A 22,575-nucleotide genomic window follows, 5' to 3' on the forward strand; every position below is an offset into this window, starting at 1 on the left:
AGTAACTTTCAAAATAAAATATGCTGGTTTTTTCATAGTTCGTCAGTTTGATTTTTAATTTTAGCCAGGAATCAATTCTTCCCTTGTCTTTGGAGTAAGAAGAGATACACATAGGACACTAGTATTCCATACTCATGATACACAAGGATGACCCTAAAAATGAGGGTTCATTTCTCATAGCCAGTGAGCAGCACTGAACAGAAAGGTTTCTCTGTGTGGGACTCCTCACAGCCACAGGCATCAAACCACTCACAGCAGACCAAACAAGGCAGCAATTCAAGCTGCCCCTTAGACCTGGGCCAGGAACTCCAAAGGAGTATCCAGGACATAGTGATGGTACTTAACAAACCTTCCAAGCCACCTATCACTCTTCACATGTCATCCAGCAAAATGTGAGGGCACTGGCATTTGGAAAGCATCACCCTTCATCATTTGTTGTCTAGAATGTTGAACTGGCTACATTTGAAAGAAGAAAATATCTTACTACTAAACCATCTATTCTGGGCCCCTCAGCAAACCCAGAGCATCCATTATCACCCCTCTGAGTAATTCCTCCCAGCTTTGACTAAACCTAAGTAAGGAATTAATTTTAGACGTAAGCAGCATTTCAGAAAAACAAATTCTACAAACTCCAGCACATGGAAATTTAAACCATGGGGTGGAAAATCCTGTGTTTTACTCAATAAAGCCACATAAACCACAGGTAATTTTAAACCCCTGGCTATTGAGACACCCACATCATTTTCTACATTTTGCCCAGAGTGGTAAGTGTCTTTATTACTGGGACTGTTATAAAGACCTGGCTGACAATGTCAGGAGATAACTGTCCCCAAAGAACCTTTACTCATGAGGGCCACGATCTGTCATGTGTGAGGGAAAGTATGTATTTGTATAACTTGTAATTTTTGTTCCAAAGAGCACTGAAAAATTTGACTCTGGATGAGGCTTATATTTCCAGAGAGATACCTGAAAAATTAATTTTTCTAGATGTTATGAGAAAGAAACTCTCTGCTGTTTTCTGCAGATCACCTGTCTTAAGAGCAGCTTATAAAAGGTGCAAAGATCAAGAATTATGTTTCATATCTGTAATTCATAATTTTCAACAACAACAAAAAAGTATAATTAAGTACTCTATCCTTTTGCTTACAGTATCTTTTCTGAATGCCAGCACATGCACAATTTTGTGAGTCATGGAAAGAATACAAGAATGGCAATCAAAGCATACAACATGAACACAGAGGATTCAAAGAGCTTCCCCTCAATCAAATGATACCATATTATCCTAGAGCTTATGGAATGGAAGGGAAGTGGGAAGTTATTCCCAAGCTGTCCCTTCCTGCAAGCACAAGACTCTGGCCTTTAACTCTCTCAATTACCTTATACATCTTTGGCTTCTCTTGCTAGTTTTTCATTCTTTTCCCTAATCTTCCAGCTTTTCTACACCAAATTAAAACTAATGCACTTCTTATTTCATACTTTTTACTGATGACAAAAGTTTGTTCTTTATTTTCTTTTTAGAATAATAATGCAAATGCTCTGAGATAGGTACAGGTAAGTCATGAACTGCAGATAGTGCAATACATTAACATTTCCAACACTAGCTAAACTTTAAATTTGTCTCCTTCAAAGACATTTCTTCAGGTTTTCAGGAAGAACACATTGTCACACACCACTCTTTTGCTCAGGATTGATGCTGCACTAGGACCATCACATCAACCAGACTGTCTTCCTTGCACAACTCATGAGATTTTTTATAGACCCATCTAATTTTACCCCTTTTAGGCAGTTAACTATAATAATAAGGATATATTACTCTACACTAGCCATTCCACAAACCATTTCAATCACAGGTCCATAGAAAGCAGAATTTAATTGTCTGTAGACGATTTTGCTGAAACCCATGAATATTCTGCAGTCCAATAGTTGCTACTGGCCCTCGATATTGTGAACTGCTTTATGGTCAGTTTGAAGCATGTTCATGTCTGTGAGCCTGAATCACTACATTATAAAGAATGTGACTCATGTTTTGAAGCAACTCAATGTGAAAGGGTTATTCTGACATATAAGATGATTTACCACTTCTTGCCTAACAATTTGCCTCTATTTGTATATGCTAGACAGATTTTTGCACACAGACTTTCATATATTTTCATTTTTCTGACATGAAAAAGCAAAGGAAGGAGAAAGATTAAAATATGACACAAAAACATCCTGATAAAAAAATAACCAAATAATAACCACAAATTTGAGAAAACAAAAATGATTTTGTAATAAGCTTGTGTCTCTGCTGCTGTCAACATTCAGTTTTAATACAGATAATCTAGAAATACATCAGCATGAGATTCACAGGGCACAGACCCACCCATACCACATTTGACCAACATAAGTGTTCTGCTTGCCTAAGTTTCCAGTAATTTTATAACTTACTGGGCACAAAAGTTTTATATTTCATACTTGTTGATACTAGCTTTGATAGGCAGACTGCAAAAACAGAACAAACACTTACAGACACTTCTCATATTTGACACTGGTATCCATCTGATTACTTGAAGAGGCAGATAATTATGCAGGCACTGCCTCACATCCTTCCCCAACTGCATACTTCCTATCAGCTCCACCTCCATTGAGATGCATCTCAAGAGTAAGACCATTCATGGGTTTTCCCCACCCACTGCTTAAAAAGCCTTGTGGTTTTTAAGTACTTTTCTTCCCCTAACATTGCTTGGCTCCTGATGCTCCAGATATGGTTCCTTATATTACTCTTCAATGCTTGGCCTTCAGCCCACAAGACAAACCCTTCCCCTTCTAAAATACTATTTCTGCTACAAATCAGTGACCTCTACACTCCATGGACAGAATTCATGGTGGCTATGGGCACCTACTTGGGATCCCTCATATAAATGGCTCAGCAGCTATCCCAGCCACCCTAAGCTCTTATCAATATTTGGTGCCACCCCATTTTCATGTCACAGTAAGGAGAGGGGCAGGGGGCATCTTTTCTAAACTGCTCTGCTGTAAATTGCACATGCATTAACACTTTAGCAAACATAGATTAGTATTCCTTCACTGGAAATATTTAATATTGTGCTAAAAGTGTTAGAACGTTTCCATGCAAAAATGCTAATTTAGAAGTAACAAATTAAGTGAGCATGAAATAATGTAGGTTAATCCCTATACTCCCTAATGCCCAAGCTGATCAAGCTAAAATTTTCTAAGAAAACAACTTTTCATATGCTGTAGAGGGACCACATCCTGAAGTCCTTCCCTCTACCAAGGGCTCAGCCACCACTCACTTCCCTGCTCCAAAAGCAGATGACACCCTAGCCAGCCTATGGAGAAACTCAACAGGCTTTAGCTGCAGGACAGAAACAAAGCCTGCCACTGCCTGGGGCTGCAGGGTGGCCACAGCAGGACACAGGGTAGGAAAGCACCTCTCCTGCACTCCCAAAGCCTCACTGCAGAGAGCCTCCACGCTGTGCCTAACCCAAAACACCAGACAACAGTGTGGAAAAGTGATCAGCTCTCACAGCTAAACCCACCAGAAGCAATCAGGCTTTTGACATGTACAGGGCAGTCCTTCCTATGCACTTTGACAATCAAGCCTTTCTAATTTCAAATTAGGTGACTACTTAATTAGAAAATTAGGTAATTAGCAGATACTTTTGACCTTAATCTCTTTTTAACTTCACTCTTCATCTGTTAAATGAAATTAAATTCATCATCCCACAATGCCTAAAGGTTAATTAACACTTGTGGAGAACCAATGAACTACCCTAAGTGCTGCAGCAAGGTCAGTGTTTAAATGCATGCCATTTTTCAAGATTAAGAGCCTTCCCATTAAAATAAGAGAGAGACACTCAAAGGAAATAAAGGTAACTCAAAATACCAACCAACTACTTTTATAGGAAGAATCAACTTTTCAGAGTTCTAACTCGGAGGAGACTATGACCAAGTAATTAAAAGATGCACATTACTACCTACATGATTTCAATATAGTCTTGAAGAACAACCTAAATTCTGACTTTTAAGTTCGGTCTGACTTCCCACTTAGAACACTCTTCTTTAACTTTATGTCTTAAATGCACAAATCCACAAGATGGAGATGGCAGCATTAATTTTCAGTGATCTGCTCAACACAATGAATGATGATAACCATAGTCAGGCTCAGACAAAAGCACTGCTATCCAAAACATCACAAAGTCCAGCCAACACAGTTTATGGAGAAACATGGGAGCATCTGAAACACTGGTTTTCCTGGAGTCATGTGCAAACTCATTGGCACAGACAGGGACCAGCAGCTATGCAGCAGGCAAGGAAGCTGGGGTGAAGGCTTGTAAATGGAAAGGTGGGGGAGAGGAAGGAGGGAAGAACAGAAAAAAAAAAAAAGCACACTTACAGGATTCTCTCCATCTCTCTCTATACTCCCCGCACCTCCAACCCAGGGCCACTTAATTTTTAACTGCCCTTGCCAGAGTGATGTATAGTAGGACCCACAGCTGGTCTGTGGGTCCTACTATAGTGATGATGCTAATTCATGCTCAAAGTGTTCATATATTTAGAATTTTTTTTGTCAGAATTTAAGCCCCAATTCATACAGCTTACCTCTGATTATGCAAGCTTTATTTCCAAAACATATACTTTTCTAGTAACTCGTGAATAAAATCCAAGTCTGCAAAATCTTCAGATTGCAACAACACAGGCGAAGTCCAACACTCCCCATCACTGGCAGTGCATCTCCTCTGCTACAAAGCATTTGAATTCAGTACTACCAACATACTTTCAATCTGACACTTAAGGAAATCTTCCAATATCTTAAATATTTATTGTTTATTTGGGCAACTAACTTAACCGGGTTTTTGTTAGTGGTATGCTTTTTACAAGTGCACTTTTGCCTCAGAGGAAAGAAGTTTCTACCCTAAGACTGCTATGCTCTCATCAATTCTAGAGTACTATTTCAGCAGTGAAACAGAAAAGCACTGAAATCATTAAGTGAGATAACATCAGGCAAAGTAAAATAATCTCTTCTTTTATGGATACATTTTATTTTGTACCATGCAATGTTTACTTACAAAATTCTACTCATTTCAAATTCTGGCACACAAATGAACAATCTCTAGTTTCTGTTATCTAGAAATCAAGTTAGACATTATCCCTATAAATAAAAGTGTTGGAATATTTCTGAAAGTTTTTGTACTGGCTGCTTCATTGGGCTGTGCATTTTTTTCCCCCAGGACTCATAAATATCTAATTTGTAACATCAAAAATACCACTGTACAAATCGTTTCTTTGATCTCATTCTATGCTGTTCTAAGCCAATCTATCGTAAGTGCCACTATGCAAAACTCCATCAAAAAAAATAGAAACCTGGTCTGTAGAATTAATTTCCTTTCCCAAAGAAATACACACCTCCTTCTCCCAAAACATTCATCTACCCTGCAGGGAAAGCCTCTCCTTTCAGCACTGCTGGAAAAAGCAGGATCTGAGCATTCTTGTGCTTACACCAGAGCAGGGGGAGGCACCAGCGCTGGTGTACACAGCGCTATTTCACAGCTCGTACTGCGCCAAGTCACAGGACACAGCAATTTCAGATAAAGGGAAAACCTGTTTTGAAACAGACTCACCAACTCACTGCCTTATCTTAGTTTCCTGGTATTTCAGGTATAGGAATTCCTTCCACTTACTCACAGCCCTATGTGGCTGCTGCTTTATTGCCTCTCCATACCAGAGCCCATTCAGTAAAATGCCAACCTTGAACTTCCACTCCGAAAGCTAAAGTGACCTTGAAGAGTTATTGTTCTTCTTTGTATCTTCTTATCCAAAACCTAAGGATGGCCATCTGTTCCCTCCCTTGAAAAAAACAGCCTCTATGAGACAAGCCTTCAGGTGGGAGTATGCATTCCAGTGTTAGTTTTTCTCTCATGAGCATCCACCCGCAGCTCTGCTGGAGCAGCCAGTTGCACTGTGCAATGCTTTGTCCATCAGCTGGGCAGCATCCCCTGCAGAAGGCACCCCTTATCCCAGCTCTGTGATACAAATGGTACCCTCACTGCTGCAGGGGATACCATCTCACAGCCATTCAACCTCTCCTGTGTCCTGTGAGCAAGAACCAACACAAGGTTTAGTTTTGATATTTTTAAAAGTCCACTCTTTCTTAGGAACACGAGATTAAAGCTCTAACCACAAATTTGATCCAACTCAACATTTGCAACAGCAGCAGTCAAAATACTGCTTTTGTTTGCCTACACCAAGAAGCCTCCATAGCTTCTGCAACTGCTTGCAGTTTTGGTATTAGAGGAACATCTCTACAACAGCTCGTGTTTACTCCAGGTAGGACCAAATCCACAACAGTTTGATTTGGTTGGAGGTTTTTTGCATAGAAAAGAACTAACCATAAAGACCAGTCATACTACAGACACAGCTAAGATATCTGCTTGATTTCAAGAATAAAGCACATGGCTCCCATACAACCAACCTGGAACGTGGTATCTGCAACTACTCATCACACGTTAGCCACAATCTCCAATTTGGTTACTACACAGGAGGAACCACTGAGAAATAAATGGAATACCTGCAGAAATAAATGAAATCCTGTGTCAGAGGAAACACAGCCAGAGAGCAATAAGAATATCTATGCTGGTGAAAGTCAACAGCCACCCTCATAAAGGAGGACTGAGTATAAATACAATTAAACTGACTGGTTCTTTAGTTAAGCTCTTTTTGTTTTGTTATGTTAGCAGTTTAAACAGCCCTGGTGAACTAACAGCTGTAAACAAGGTGTGGGTGGAAAGCATTGCCCACACCTTTCCTGCTGCTGTGGCTGTTGCTGCCTGACAGGAGACTGACTGTCCTGCAACACACTGCTTCTCAAGAGCTGCAGAAACATTAACATTAGTTATTTTGTAAAGGCAGTCTTTTAAACAATTCGGACTGCAGGTCTGTCACCAAGAGTTGCTGCACTCTCCTTAGCAAGGACACTATCAACAAGTTCCCACAAATGCTTATAAACAAATGAGGTAATCGTGAAATGAAACAGATTTAATTCATGACAAGGAAGAACTCTTGAACAGCAGGCAGACATCTCTATGTGTGACTGCACATCTATTTTATAAAGCTGCAGTCTGGCTGCTTCTGCAGAAATAAATACACAAAAATGAAGCCAATTTCAATCATAATTTCAGTTGCTAATTCTGGCACTATTGCACCTAAAATGGAGAACTCCCCAAAAAAAGGGAGGAATTAAGTCTCACCTTTATTTAGGCCAAACCACAAAGCAGATTTTAGAACTGAAACAAATCAAACACAAACACTCAGAAATAGTGTTACATGATGCTACAACTTCCCAGAGAAAAATTAATCACTGAACAGAACACTTTGGTTGACACAGGCAGGCTAAGACTTTCTAAAATTTCACTCTGAAGGGATTTTATGTAGAAGTCCCACGCAAAATTGAACTATCACAATCACTGTTGATAAATCACATGCATGTGTGCATGGAATTTGCTTACATGTGAAAAATGCCTTTCCATAGGGATACTTTTTCCTTTCTTCTCAAAGGATCCTGTAGGGAAATACACTTCTGTGTGGAATGTTTGCCAAATTTTGTACACTCAAAAGGGATATATCTATCAACACTGCTTAAATAGATCACATTTTGTATCATAAACAAATTACTTATCTGATTTTTCTACAGATGGGGTCTCTGAAGCATAAAAAATCTTCAGGTTTCTTTTCCCACTATTTGCTGCAAAGCAACAGCTTTTAGGTAAAAAGCATAGCCCTGCAAATAGCAATAGTGACTAACCATGGATGTACCCAGTATCACAAATACTGCAAATGCTACAAATACTCGTCAGGAAAACAAGTCCTGAAAATGGTTGGGACTAAGTAACAGCAGAGTCACAAATTTCAAGTATGTTGCATTTTTTCCCATTTACGTCCTTCCTCCTCAAAATTAAAGAATTAATTAATTAAGAACTGATAACAAACCACCCCTCAGAAAGAGAAAGTTTTATTTGCTAAAGGACACAATTTCAAAAGAGAAGCAGGACTGTTTTTCTGCATAAGTTCATGTGCACAAATACAACCAGAGAGCCTCTGAATTATCATTCAACCCACCACTGCCACATCAGCTGTCAGTCCCTTGAAGACCTAAGTCAAAGCTCTTCTCTGGTTATCACTGGGTAACACTTCCAGCTTTTCTCAACAGATCATGAACTGCAGTGCTATGTTAGGTCTGCCTGAACCCACAGAAATAAAGTTTACAGATTTTTTACAAATACGCTCCAACTCATAAATTGAAAAGTACTCTGGAAAAAGCTATATATTGTAGGTCTCCAGTGTTTGCAATTCAGTTTTATTCTCTTTTTTAAACCCTGGAGATTTGTATTTGTTTGATAACTGTGGGGAGAACAATCTAAAGCCAAAAAGATAATGGTTACTCTGAAAGCAGCTATTATCCTAAACCACTGAATTATCTAGTTTATTCCACTAATGCTTATGTTTTAGGACTGATTAATTCCCCATACACTTACTAAGCATTAGCTATGCTAATTCAGCTATTTATACATATAAAAGAACCATCCAGGAGGATACTATTTCCACATAATACTGCCAACCAAAATAACAGGATCCCTCATGCATGAAAAATATTCCTCCCACCACAACAGAATACATCAACAGGAATAAAATTATTTTGCAACTTTTCAGCATCTTCTAACCTTTCCAATAATCTCGCTTGATGACTTTTATTTTATTTTTAAACAAAATACGTTTTTTGGGCTGCAACCTGGGGTATGGCCACATAAACCAGCGGGGAGTGAGCCCAAGAGAGAGTTAACACTCATACTCACACTACTCAAGCACACTGCTCTTACTCAAGACTAAATGCCAGCTTGTTTAACCTACTAATCCACATTTACCAACCTACTGTGCCAACATGCTCCAAGTTTCCGCCTCCGCTCAGCCCTCTGCAGCTCCCGTGCAAGCCCACGCTCCAGCTAGGTGTGACCATCCCTGCAGCCTGCAAGTGGTACAGGACAGAGTTCTCATGGAGAGCACTCTGTGACATGCAACAGGAACACCTGGGGGAGCTGGGGAACACCTCCCAGAAAGGTGGAGAGGACAGGTGACTCTGCCACAGCAGGGGCAGGAGCACAGCCCTGCCCTCACTGAACAAAATTCTAACAAAACAGAATTATTTTTAGTATAGATAGAGTGATATTTTTTAAAAGTTTGAACTGCATGTTTTAAAGAAAAAAAGTTTGTCAGAATGTTTTTCCTTCTCAGCAGGTTTTGATTTCATTACTACAAGTTTCTTTGATTGCAAAAATGCATAGAATATTGTTAAGATGGGCAATTAGAAGATTTTTTCAGTGAAAGCCACTAGATGTTTTCTTCAGTTCAATGTGTTTCATAAATAATCATTCAAGACTCTGAAGCTGAAAGCAAGCAAAGACATCAAGTTTGCTTCTTTACATGAAGATCACATCAAACAAAAAATTGTTCTAATTTTAGTATTGATTCACTCTGTAGTACTACCGAATTGGCCATGGTTTCAATTGTTCTTAAGCAAGTCAAACTGTGGGCTGATGCTTTAAGGGATGATTATCCTTGAAGGATCAGGCTGCTTTTTCTGCCACAGGACATAATTTTTGGTGGCTACCTGATAGAAAACTTTTTCCATCTCCACTTAGTTTTCAGCTGGATCAGCTCACTGGCAGCTCCAGCCAAACTCTGGCCCAACAGCCCTCAGGGCCACTCTGCCAGCACGTACACAACATAATCCCAGCACAGAAACTGCACACCATCAGTGCAAACTGCTCAGGATCACATTTGCAGCTCTGACTTTTTCTTCTCTATCATATAAGAAAAGCAACTTCAAAAAATACCTAAATGTTCAAGACATTGCACCACTTATTTACCAAATAAGTCAAATCACGCAAAAAACTGAAGGGTCAACTCAAACCAGGTTTTTATGGAAGTGAATGCTCCCTTTGATGCATTTCATAGGTATCAGAAATTAGACCATGAGTATTGCCATCATTTTAAATGCTTCTGAAGAGCTTCACAGGCAAACCCCAACAAATTAATGCATTTTTAAAACATATAAAAAGAACAAAAAAGGTGCTGGAAGAGAAGAGCAAAGCGAGAAGGTATGTCACCTAAATCCTGTTTTTATGATGCACAAGGACATCTCATCACACAATAAATAACTGTGGCTAATAGCTGTCCTGTCTGGTTATTTCTTCTTCCCTGCTCACAGGGCAGGAGCTGCATGTCCAGCCCTTTTTCTGTATATCTTTGCAAGTTCTGCTCTCAATCTGCTCTGGCTCCATGCAGAAGGAGCAGGTTGAAGCCTGCTGCTAGAGGGAAGTTTCCAATGCCACCTCTTTCCTGCTGAACTTACTTTTCTATGTGAAGCAGGGGTGTGATGTAGGGTTCATAAAGATAGTTTTTTTAATTGAGGCATTACTCAAAATTTGAGAGCAAAGACTCGGTGCTGAGAAACTGCGTGCAGTCTGAACCTTTTTAGCTGACCTTTAATGACAAGTCTGCTGCGTCAACTCCACCTCTGACATTTCACCAATTTCGATACTTCAGCAACTTCCAAGTGTGGCTTGCAGTTACTTCAACTTGCAATTACTTTCTGCAACTGCTAAAAAATGCTAACCATTACCCTGCACAAATCACTATTATCTCCTCAACCCCCTTCTGATGACTAATACATGTTCCTAGAACCGTTAGGAGACAGCTAGAGATCTGAACTGGCAAAACAGAAAAAATGTTACCCAAAAATGACAGTACAGTTTTAAAAGGTAACTATGAAGTTAAAGAAATGAGACTTCTATTGAGGCAAAGTATTGGCCTTCTAAATAGTTGTGAGATGAAAACCCCTCCTGACTTTACACTATTTGCAATTTTGTGTTGTGTATACATAGCACTCCATGCACTAGAAAGAAAAAGGCTCCTGTAACACCCAAATAATTACAGCACAGTCCTTTATGTCAGATACTAATTCCAATTAAATACTTTTGCACCAGCACCTGTGCAGGGAAGCAAGGCAGCAGGAACAGCAGCATGTGCCAGCCACTGTCACTGCCTGCCAGCGAGGCAGGTGGCAAAGCCAGTGCCAGTCGAGGTGCCCTCCAGGGCACAGTGACAGAGGCACCAAGCCCAAGGCAGACTCACTGTGACACCGGAGAAACTGCAGAGCCACTGACACAACCCCACCTTTGCCATCCACGTCTCCAGCAATGGCCAACTCCCACTGTGAAAAAACCCTAAGCAAACTCTCTACTAGTCTTAACATTAAGGACAAATGCATACAGATCAAGAATCAGAAAGAAATCAAGCTTAGAAACACAGGATGTTGGAGTTTGTTTGGTTTTTTCCCCATTTATAAATACCAATTTCAATGCCAAGTGTCACTGGAGGCGAATATTTCATCTAGAAGCATGCCAAATGAAGATTTGTTTGCAGGTAAATACTTCCCTTGGTCAAACTGAAAATTTATATTCTAATCTGTATTTGTCTGAGATAAATTCCAGCCCATATCAAATTTGATAGCTATGCTCTTCCTAAGGGATGTGTCTTTGCCTTAGCTTTAATTATAAAAGACTAATTAGAAAAAAGAACCTTTCCTACTGACAGCAGAAAAGCTTTTCAAAAAATTTGATTAAGCTGCCTATCAACACTTGTACTCCATATATTAAAAGGAAATGCTAGTTCTTTACTGCTGAATTAGGAATTAATATTTAGCTTTGGCAATAAATGGGCAATTTGAGGCATGTACAATGATACCTATGCACAAAACAAATCGCAATTAAAGGTAGAAAAGTTCCTATAGAAAAGTATGTTACTATAGGATACTTTTGTTTTTTACCCAAAACTCTCACTTGAAATATCCTACTGTTACTATAAAGCCTTAAGCTCCTTTAAATAAAGCAAGAATGAGCATGTATAGCCCAACAAAAAGAAGAAAAAAAATATTTTCTATAACTTAATCTCAGGCTTTTCCATACTTGTTACCAGCGTGAAGTTGCTAAAAGCCCTCAAGGCTGCAGTTAGAAATTTCACAGAAACAAAGCACTTGTTGATTTTCCATCATACCAGCTTCTTATCATTCTAACTTTACACGCAAGCCAACACACAGTTATTGGAAAACCTGATATAAAGGTATATTAGGCTTAACTGCACAAGTAGGAATCAAGTTTTAAATCAACAAAACACACTGCCCTGCTAAGAATACCCAAAGCCACATTTCCTTTTAACTACAAAAGCTAAGTCTTATTCAGTAAAATGCTCAGTCTTATATCAAGACTGATTTATCTAGGAAAAATAATTTCCTAAGACACAGAAAAAAATTAAAATAGAACATATGCATTCAGAACAGAACATACTTCTTGCATCTTATTTTGCTGGATTTCTATACAAACCTCAAAAGTAAGTCCATTATGTCACATTCTCTTTGGAACTTCAAGATATGCCTCAAGCTGAAGTTTGAGACACAGCTATATTTTTTACAGACAATCACAAGAGAAACTCTTGTTAAAAGCCATTAAAGTCAATGGAAACGTTGGTCACAGAAACCTCTATGTATTGGTAACAAAGCTCCAAGCTATAGCCATAAAAAATGCTGTTCTTTTGAATTTTGTCTGAAGACAAACAGCTAAACATTAGCTTTTCTTTTCTACAGTAAAAATCCTTGCAAGCCTGCAAAAATTCATACAAAGCACTTACAATGTTAACATTTCCAATTTATCCTCCCATCTTTCTCGAGGGTTGCGACATCTTGAATTCTAAACCAAATGCTTTGAATTCTGAAGCAGATAAAGTACAGTGCACATAGCTCACTTTAACAAAGTACACTATAGCAAGGTCATTCCTTTCTTCCACTAAATAGAAATCTATGCATTAAGCACTTGCTTTTTTTTTTTTTTTTTTAAAGAAACTTTTCTGTGGAGCATCGCACTTTTGGTCCTAAGGTTTTACATGCGAGATGCTGCATTTGTATCCAAACTGCACGGCATGAATCAGCAAACAAAGTCTCTTTGTTTTGAATGATGTCTCTTTCATTCGCAGTAAAACACTTCCACTCCGTGTACAAGAGGAACACGCTTTATCTTTGATAGGATTTCTTGGTTAGGGTTATTTGGTTGGTAGCTACAGTCAGAACGCTACAATCAATTACACCCAAGAAAGACTCTTTTAATAGCAGCTGTTTAAAGAAAGGAAATACACATTGAAATATTCCGTTTTTACTGTGACACTGGTAAAAATAAGGGGAGAAGGGGAAAAGCCCTTAGCTCTGAAGGGCAAGCAGAGGCTCCCCAGGCAGAGGAGGCGGCAGCAGGCGCGGTCCCGCTCTCGCAGGCTGGACGAGCCTTTGCTGCCGCCTGCCTGAGGCCCCGCGGTCCCACCGGGGCTCGCTGCGGGGAGCGGCAAACCGAGCGCTCCGGGGGAAAGGCTGGGCACGCCGGAGCCGCCCGGCACCAGCGCTGCGACACTGCCTCGCACCAAACTCTTCCCTCCCGGCCCGGGCCGTCGGGACCCACGCTGCTCCCGTCCGGTGAACATGAACTTCATCCTTATCGCCTCCTCCGCTATCCACGCAGGTCCCGATTTTATTTACTTTCCTTTTTTTTTGTCAATTCTCTGGCCGCACGGCAGCGAGCCGCTCAGCCCCCGGGCCGGCACACCTTGCGGGCAGCGCCGGGGACTGGGGCAGCCCCACACCTGGCAGGGCAGAGCCTGCCCGCTGCTGCCAGGCTTCCCTGCTCCCGTCCGGGGCTGGGATGGCTCGGAGCAGCCTCACACCTGGCAGGGCAGAGCCTGCCCGTGGCTGCCAGGCTTCCCTGCTCCCGTCCGGGGCTGGGATGGCTCGGAGCAGCCCCACACCAGGCAGGGCAGAGCCTGCCCGCTGCTGCCAGGCTTCCCTGCTCCCGTCCGGGGCTGGGATGGCTCGGAGCAGCCTCACACCTGGCAGGGCAGAGCCTGCCCGCTGCTGCCAGGCTTCCCTGCTCCCGTCCGGGGCTGGGATGGCTCGGAGCAGCCTCACACCTGGCAGGGCAGAGCCTGCCCGCTGCTGCCAGGCTTCCCTGCTCCCGTCCGGGGCTGGGATGGCTCGGAGCAGCCTCACACCTGGCAGGGCAGAGCCTGCCCGCTGCTGCCAGGCTTCCCTGCTCCGTCCGGGGCTGGGATGGCTCAGAGCAGCCCCACACCTGGCAGGGCAGAGCCTGCCCGCTGCTGCCAGGCTTCCCTGCTCCCGCCCGGGGCTGGGATGGCTCGGAGCAGCCTCACACCTCTCAGGGCAGAGCCTGCCCGCTGCTGCCAGGCTTCCCTGCTCCCGTCCGGGGCTGGGATGGCTCGGAGCAGCCCTCCCGGCGCGAGCAGCGCGGTACTTTACCCGTGCAGAAGGCGGCGAGCGCCGCGGGGTCGCAGGCTGCGGCCAGGCAGGACAAGCCTTCCTCCATCCCTGCGGCCGACAGCGGCCCCGCCGCGCCTCAGCGACAGCTCCCGCGCCCCGGCCCCGCGGCGGTCGCCCAGCACACGCCCCCGGGCCACCGAGCCCCGCCGGCGGCGCCGCTCCCGCCGCCCGAGCCCCTGCCCCGAGCGAGCGGGGGGCGGGCCGGGCCGGGCCGGGCCGGGCGGGGAGGGGCCGGGAGGGGCCGCCCTCAGGCGGCGAACACGCGCTCGCGGCGGCAGCGCCGGGGCCGCGGTCCCCGGGCCTGCTCGGCCGGGCAGCGGAGCTGCGCCCGAACCGAACGGGAGCGAGGGAGGGAGGGAGGGAGGGAGGGAGGGAGAGCGGCGGCTGCTCGCACACGGCAGCGACCTGCAGCCCCCACAGGCACCGCGGCCAGCGCGAACAGCCCGCAGCCGTGCCCCGCTCCGCGCTCCGGGCCTGAGGAACCGGCACCGCTGCTACCGGCAGTGCCCTCGGCTGATGCAGATAAACCACTACTGCCCCTCAGCACGTCTGTCTGTCTGTCTGTCAGAAACTCACACATCTACGGCCGTGAGGAGCGACAGGAGCAGGGACACGGGGAGTTCACACGGGGGGGAAGAAGGGGGCAGCAGTTTGCTCGGTATTATATTGGAATATTTTTCACATGACATCGTTTCGAGACGAAAAAGCAATGACGTCACTGGCAATATACTCATATCCATTATATGAAAACTAAGCAAAATATCATGGCTTAAAAGCAGCAGCTTTGCAAAGCCATAATTCCGTTCAGCAGAAGGGAACTCGTATTACAAATGCATTACAATCTATTTAATGTGATCATGATTTTGTCTGTCTTGCACGACGAAGCACAGCCAGATGAGAACTAATGAATGCAACATGTGTTCATTCTTTTGGTAGCCGTGCCTGAAGCCAATTGGCAGAATGACTACAGCAAGATAAATGTCAAAACAAAACTATTTGTGAATATGTACTGCATGTATTTTGACTCTTCTATCATACTTGAAATAGTTTATTATTTTCGAGATTTGCAAGCATATTAAATAACTCTGGATTAAGGTTTAGATTTCCAGACAATAATGGGATAGTAAAAAAAAGGGGGGGAGGAGAGGGGAAGTTCGTGTCTCCATTCAAAAAACAAGGAGGGGCAGCACTTTTTTTCCACCATCAGAAATAGTTGATGAGGAGCTTAATAGGTTCATAAGAACACATATAATTAGGACAGCACACAACTGGTTTGTGTGTTTTCCCCCAGGATTAACAATCTACACAACTACAGTAGTGTATTTATTTTCCAGCAGCTCCTGATCGACTGGAGGAATCGACCTCTGCAGAGATCTAAAAAAAGAGATGGCAGTCAGCTGAACACAGCTCTGCAGGATGAAGTCAGCCAGAGAACTACTGTGATTAATAAAAGGGGAAAGGACTAGGAAGCTGTCTGGTGGAAGATGATAAAGTGTTAAAGGCAAGGGCACCCAATTAAGGACCCTAATGAAGCCATGGGGCTCAGCACATTGCTGTGGCTCTGGGATTGACCAAGAACCAAGTTCCCAACTTGTCCCAACCCCTACGTTGCATCAAGTCATTAAACAATCTTAACTGCAAGATGAAACACTGAGCCTTATCTTGAGTGGGATGGGCAGATAGAATAATTTGACATACACACTTTGGTATCCTCTCAAACTCAACATGGTTCCCAGTACAACTATGAAACCTTGGAAAAAATGTCAGGCAAAATACCCCACGAGGCCAAATATACATTGTACCAAAATACATTGTATATATTGGTTAGATCAGCACCAAGAGCAGAAAGAGGCTTGTTGCAATCTTAAGTGGCCATTAGTGCTCTAAACAATGAAACATTACATGCAACTGACAAAAGGCATCCAATCTAGCTCACAGCAATACATTTCTTTAAGAATATATCAATTTTGAAGTAAGTAAAACACATTGTATTAAAAAAGTTAAGCTCTCTTACTGCAAAATGAGTGTGAAACACTGCTATTTCTGGGTATCTTAAACAGGGCTCCATCAAAAGCATGCAGAGAGAAGGAACCAAAGCAATTGTCAGAGCACCATCAGAACGATCCTCAGAACTCTAACTTTTGAAACAAGATTTCAGAAGGCTCAGTGTACACAGCTCACCCTGAAAATGGCAGACGCTCTCAACCCACCCATTTCCTGCTCCCCGCTCCACTGAAGACTATCAAAATTCCACAAGCTGCCTTTAAATCTCTCATTATAACCTTACCTCCTCATTAGGATTTCTCACTCTTCTGTCTCTGGCCCTTCTACCATACCTGTCCTTCTAAGCCACCTATTTTCAACAGTTGTCTACCTCTACACTTTTCAAGTCTAAACACCATCTCAGGTCCCTCTTCCCTGATACTATTTAACATGAATGGTGGGTGATGAGGAAGTGCTCTTTTTAAGTATTTTAGATAGGCACAAATAATGAAAAAAACCTTAAAATATGGCACACTCCAAAATAAAACACATAAACAATGTAAGTCTTTGCTTAGGAAAAACTCTCAGATTATTAACAGTGCTTTGCTACACCATGAAGAAAACTACCAAACACTCTTCAATGTAAGAAAGCCTGTTAAAGATTAGGAATGGAGCTCTTCACACTGTATAAGTACAGATTAGTTCATTGCTTGTTTATCCCCAACATACAGATATTTAGGAACACCACTCTTCTGGTGCTGTTCAGAACAGTGAATGTCTCAAAGACTGAAGTAGCACCAGTTTATGACTGTGCAAAAGGGATGATTTTAGACATACTTCAGATTTTCATGAGTCAGAAAACATTGCAGTGTGCCTTTTCTTCAGAAGAGGGAGCAAATGGCTCCTCCAGCTTCTGAAGACAGACATAGGACGGCACGAATTCTTTGGAGTCACCACTTCCATGAGAAGAGGAGGACAAAGTAGGTCCCTGTGGGTCCATACACCAAAAATTACCATCCAGTCACTCAGAGCTAACTGAGGAAACCCAGCTGCAGAACAGACACTCGTCCCCAGGACATCTTTAATACTTTAAGAAAAAAAAAAGATAAAGAGAGGAAGATTATCTATTGGGCTTCCTTTGCATGTGATACTGCTCCTAATAAAGTATCTGCCATATGAAATTTGGAAATTGGTTTTCAAAGAACTAAGGTTTCTTAATTTCCTTCAGATTTAAGAGATTTCAGATCCAAGAGCTGCTGCATGAGGCAAACACAGTGATATATCCAGAAGATTACTGGAGACCCTCCCTATCTACCTTTTATTCATAAAACCTGTAACTGTACCTGAACATCAAAAAGAGGTAACTGCAGTGACACTAGTTTAATGCCTGTATTGCTGTTGAACTGCAAGAGGGCAGCACTAGTTAATTTTATTTCCTCATATATATGAAATCAATCATATTTCCACTAGCAAATGATCCTTCAAATATTTTGCTTTCTTCTTTCTGAAAAGAAACTGCAGCAGTGTTTGAACTGGCAATTAACCTCACTGCCAAACAGTATCACCCTTCAGCAGCTGCATTCATTAGCTGTACCCCACAGAAAAGAGAATAAAAGTAATTTCTTTAATAAACCACCCAATTCCTAAAGCTTTTTATTGCTTTATCTTTAGGAGGAAAAAAATCTTTCCATTTGTTTTTAAACCCATGTTATATCTGCTATCGTTCAGCAAGTACAACAGACCAAAACCATCTCATCAGGTGAGACAAAGTAATTCAACAGTTTTACAAGACACACTTTGGTTAAGGATGCTCATTGCATCACACCTGCTCCCAGCAGTACTTGTGAGGTGTGCAGAGTTGGTTAGTGAGCTAAAAAGGACAAGGATATCCAGCAGGATCCAGTGCTCCCACTAACACCTGTGGGATGTGGCAGCCTCTGCTGGCTCCTCTTCACTCCAGGTGCTAGGCACTGTATAAACCCTAATAAAGTTCCATTCTCTGAAGCATCATTCTGAAGAGTGATGAAAGGCAGGACCTCTGACTTAGATTAAGGTCACTTGGAGTTAGCATACAGCAGCACTAAAATCAGCATCCCTGCCCTTCTCCTGCATCCTTCCCATTCTCATCCTGCTCCTGCCAGCACAGCTCATGGGGCTGCACAAGGAAGCACACCAGGAGACTAAACTACATGAAACTTAACTCATTGCCATCAAAACAGGGAAACTCAGCAATCCAGTCAGCAGAGAGGTGGCAGCACCCTCTGGAAAGAGTGGTGGGAATCATGTCTGTCAACAGCAGCTCTGCCCGTGGATAACTTAAGGAGACTGTGAAACACTTGTAAATCACATTTCATTGCCAGAAAACCAAGCAAAATAGGAACTGATACAGAAGAGAGTGAAGTCCTCAGGCAAGCAGTGCTAAGGCAGGATGCAGCAGAGAGCACACAGCAGTGCCTGAGGCCCTTCCCTTATCACCCCCCACTCCTAGATTCCAAACTGAGCTCCTTCATCCTATGGCACTTTTCTCAAATGGAGATAGCATGCAGAAAACACGAGAAACAAGAGGTGTACATTGGATCTTAAAAATTGTCCTGAGGCTGTTCTCCACAACTGAGCCATACCAGCTTTAAACTAAACCATAATAAAACTTGGTCAACCAGCCTAGGAAAGTGATCTGAATGGGAAAATTTATTTTATATTTGTTGTCCAAAAACACATTGCCTAATTTGAAAAGGAAAACCTGCAAACAATTCAGAGCCCTCCAAATGCAAATGCACATTTTCAGAATAACCACAGGAATGCCTATTTTTGTCGGGGGGGGGGTGGCTGCTGCAGCAGCTGTACCAACACGACGGAGGTGGCAGCAGGCTGATGTGGAGTGTAGGAAGGGTGGCAGTGTGTGAGGCTGGTATTTCACTGAGCTGAACATCAAACCACAGCTGTAGCATGCCTTCCGCTGCCTGCCTGGAGTGCTTGCATGCAGACTGCCTGCAGCTGCCTTCCTGCCCATCCAGCTGACAAATGAAAAAGTGTTCAATCTCAAACAGACACAAAAAGGTACTTCTCCTGCAAATTTCATGTCAGGCATACGTTCCTGACCACATAAACCTAGGTGGTGGCCCAAGAACGTGTGCAACCCTGTCCATGAGGAAATAGTCTGAACAGTAGCAGCCTTGTTAGATACAGTCTGTATCTTTATGGAGATAATCACAGTTTCATCTCTTGTCACAAACTGAGCTTCAAACACACAAGATTTGCATAAGTGGTGTTTTTAAAAGTACAGGTAAATTGTAAAAGGTTGTTCAATATAACTCATTTCCATTCTCTGAAAGTGATCAGCAAAAGTTTGATTAATAATGACAACTTACTGGTGGCCTTAGCCACATCAAAGTTATGGTTACGACTAGCCATGGTGAAATGACTGCTGTCTAATTATTCAGCTTATGCCAACAGAAAGATATTGCTTCTGCCATGCAGAATTGGGAAAATGGTAGTGCAGACAATCTACAAACTGTTTTCTAATAAAGTACTTTCAAAATAATATATTCTACTTCTAGAAACACAAAACTGCTTAAGAGTTGTGTATGCTTTCAGAAAATGATTAAAAGTCATTCTTGCATGTCAAAACACCTCCAGATGTTGGCTGTTTCCATTAATGTGTTGCTGCAATGGTGACTATTTTTACTGCTTTTAAAAGTAGAAACTAAGAGCTAAAAACCCAAGAAAATTTGAAAGAGTACACTGCTTATGACAGAAACCAACAAGTTTCTCATTTACCATCCACTCTGAAGTGCTGAGGAGGTATAAAAGCCTTTATGAAAAAACCCTGCCCAAAAAGCACAATCCTTCCCCACAGAACTACTTCTGATTAAGGATGTCCAGCACAAGACTTGTGGACACACAGAGGGTTTGCACAGGGGGTGAGCAGCTCAGCTGTGCACTGGGGTGACATGTGACTGCACTGCCACCACCCCACCCCATCCCAAAGTGACTCAGACATATGGCAAGCCATGGAGACGAGGGACAAACCTCACAGGTGCCAGTCTGGCTTCACCTAGACCTACAGGAACACCTCTTGGCTTCCACAGTTCTGCATATGCCAGCAGAACCCAAATCTTCCACCCAAGGGGTGGGGTGATCATCTCCATTTGTGATCATGCAGCAGAAACACAGCACCTCTTATTTAAGTATTATCTAGTACATGCAAATGTGATGTAGGTGTCAGACCTCAAGCTATTACTCCAGAGTCTGACCTTATCAAAAGATCATTTACAGCCACACAGTTTTGACATATTATATATAACAGCTGTACAGTCCATAAATTAATTACCCTTCTGATGGCACAGACTACCAAACAAAGTGGTTTAAAGGGAATCTGCAGAAACAGTTTTATATCCATGTCATTCCTTTAAATTTAGCTGACAACAGATTTTTGTATTCTTAAGGAAAATGGGTCACAATAATAAACATCATGTTTAATTTACAAATATAGGATTGAACTGTTGTGAAATCCCCAGGCAGGGTTTTGGACCTAAACTATTGGAAAAACACACAAGATACACACCTGTGCTTTTTCAAAAGGGCAAATATGGAAATTCCTGTTTACTTCTCTTCTTTTTCAGTAGTGTTCCTAAAACCTGGTGAATATAAAATGTGAAGAACAAGCCATACTATTCCCACAAATTGCTTGATAAAAATTGTTTTTAGAAGGAATCATATTGATCCACACACAGAAGTCAAAAAAGATCTTTCAACTAAGTTAAAAATAAAATCTGTCAGACTAGAAGACATGCTTACTTGAGTAACAAAAGTCTAAGTAACACTATGGACATTAACATATTTTCTTCCTGTAGGAATAGTAGTATTACAAAAAGCCTGGCACAACTGATACCTTTGCCAGCCTCTCTCTCTGGAGAGTAAACAAAGGACAAGTAAGAGACAAGCACTTTACCATTTTAACTGGTAGCTCTTTCACAGGAGTTGAGACCAAGGTCAACTTTTGACTACAGAAGTGTGTTGGTATTGCCAGAAATAAACATTCAATAGGTCAGAAAAAATAATTTCTTCCCCTGGATAACCAATCCTGTTATGACAGCTAAAGGTCAAAGCAAGGAACAAAGAAAGAGGGAGAAAGAGAGAGAGGGAACTGAGATGTGCAGTAGAGGTCTAACAGAACTGACAGACTAAACAGCTGTGTCAAGACAAGGACACATCATTCTACAGGGGAAAAACACCACACAAGAAAAAATGGAAAAGGTCCTTGATGGCTTTAAGAAATGCAGTTGTATTTTTCAAGAATCCAGCTTACCAAAGATTCAGAGGCTGACTAAAGGTCAGAAGCAGCAGGAGTTTGATGGTATCATGTTACCTAAGAAGCATTTCCACACACTGTGGAACCACCAGCCCTAAGAGGTGGGGATGGTTATGGCAACATATGCTAAAGCTCACTATGTCCTTACTTCATCACAAGAAACTCCTGTACTCCAGATCTGCCTAGTTATCATCAAGTAATAAGAGCTGAAAAACAAGAGAACAGTCTAGAACACACTGAAATCACAAGTTTTAAGGGCATTTAATTGAGCCTCAAATGAAGACCTTACCCATCTGTTCCTTGACAAGGATAAAGCTCATGAGTTAAGTGAATAGAATACTGGGGGTGATAGGGCTACAACTAAAAGCAACTTCTTTGCTAGCAAAAGACACATCAGCACTGACTGTTCTAAGCTCCCAGCATCTTAGGATAAGGAATAAACTCTATATATTTGCATACAAAGTAAACTAAAATAATAAAAACTATTTTCATGCCCTGCTTTTTAATTTTTTTTAAAGACAGACTACAAAAGCATTTATATTTTTTTTTTTTTTTTAATACGCAAGAGTATGAAGTACACAGGTTTCATCTAACTAGCTGCTAACATGCAGGTGAACACAATGGATCACAGAATGGTCTGGGTTGGAAGGGACTTTAAAGTTCATTTAGTTCAAATTCCCTGCCTTGGGCAGGGACAGCTTTCACCAGACCAGGTTTCTCAGAGCTCCATCCAGGCTGGCCTTGAACACTTCCACAGCTTCTCAGGGCAACCAGTGCCTCATCACTCCCACAGCAAAAAACTTCTTCCTAATACCAAATCTATACCTACTTTCAATTTGAATCCCTCCCCCCTTGT

General features: G+C 42.2%; 1 protein-coding gene across 3 annotated transcripts in view; it reads right to left on the reverse strand.

The window, feature by feature from the left end:
* Positions 1 to 22,575, reverse strand: part of EML4 (EMAP like 4) — a 146,553-nt gene that overhangs the window by 71,920 nt on the left and 52,058 nt on the right. The window contains exon 1 of one of the 3 annotated variants that reach the window (XM_056487622.1): positions 14,405 to 14,523. The exons of the other annotated variants lie outside the window; for them this stretch is intronic. Within the exon in view, the coding sequence (XP_056343597.1) occupies positions 14,405 to 14,471 (67 nt within the window). The 5' untranslated portion in view covers positions 14,472 to 14,523. Of the gene's footprint in view, positions 1 to 14,404; positions 14,524 to 22,575 lie in introns of those variants that run through there. 3 annotated transcript variants of the gene reach the window in all.

This window comes from Oenanthe melanoleuca, chromosome 3 (assembly GCF_029582105.1).
Source record: "Oenanthe melanoleuca isolate GR-GAL-2019-014 chromosome 3, OMel1.0, whole genome shotgun sequence".
In the NCBI taxonomy this organism is placed as follows: Eukaryota; Metazoa; Chordata; class Aves; order Passeriformes; family Muscicapidae; genus Oenanthe; species Oenanthe melanoleuca.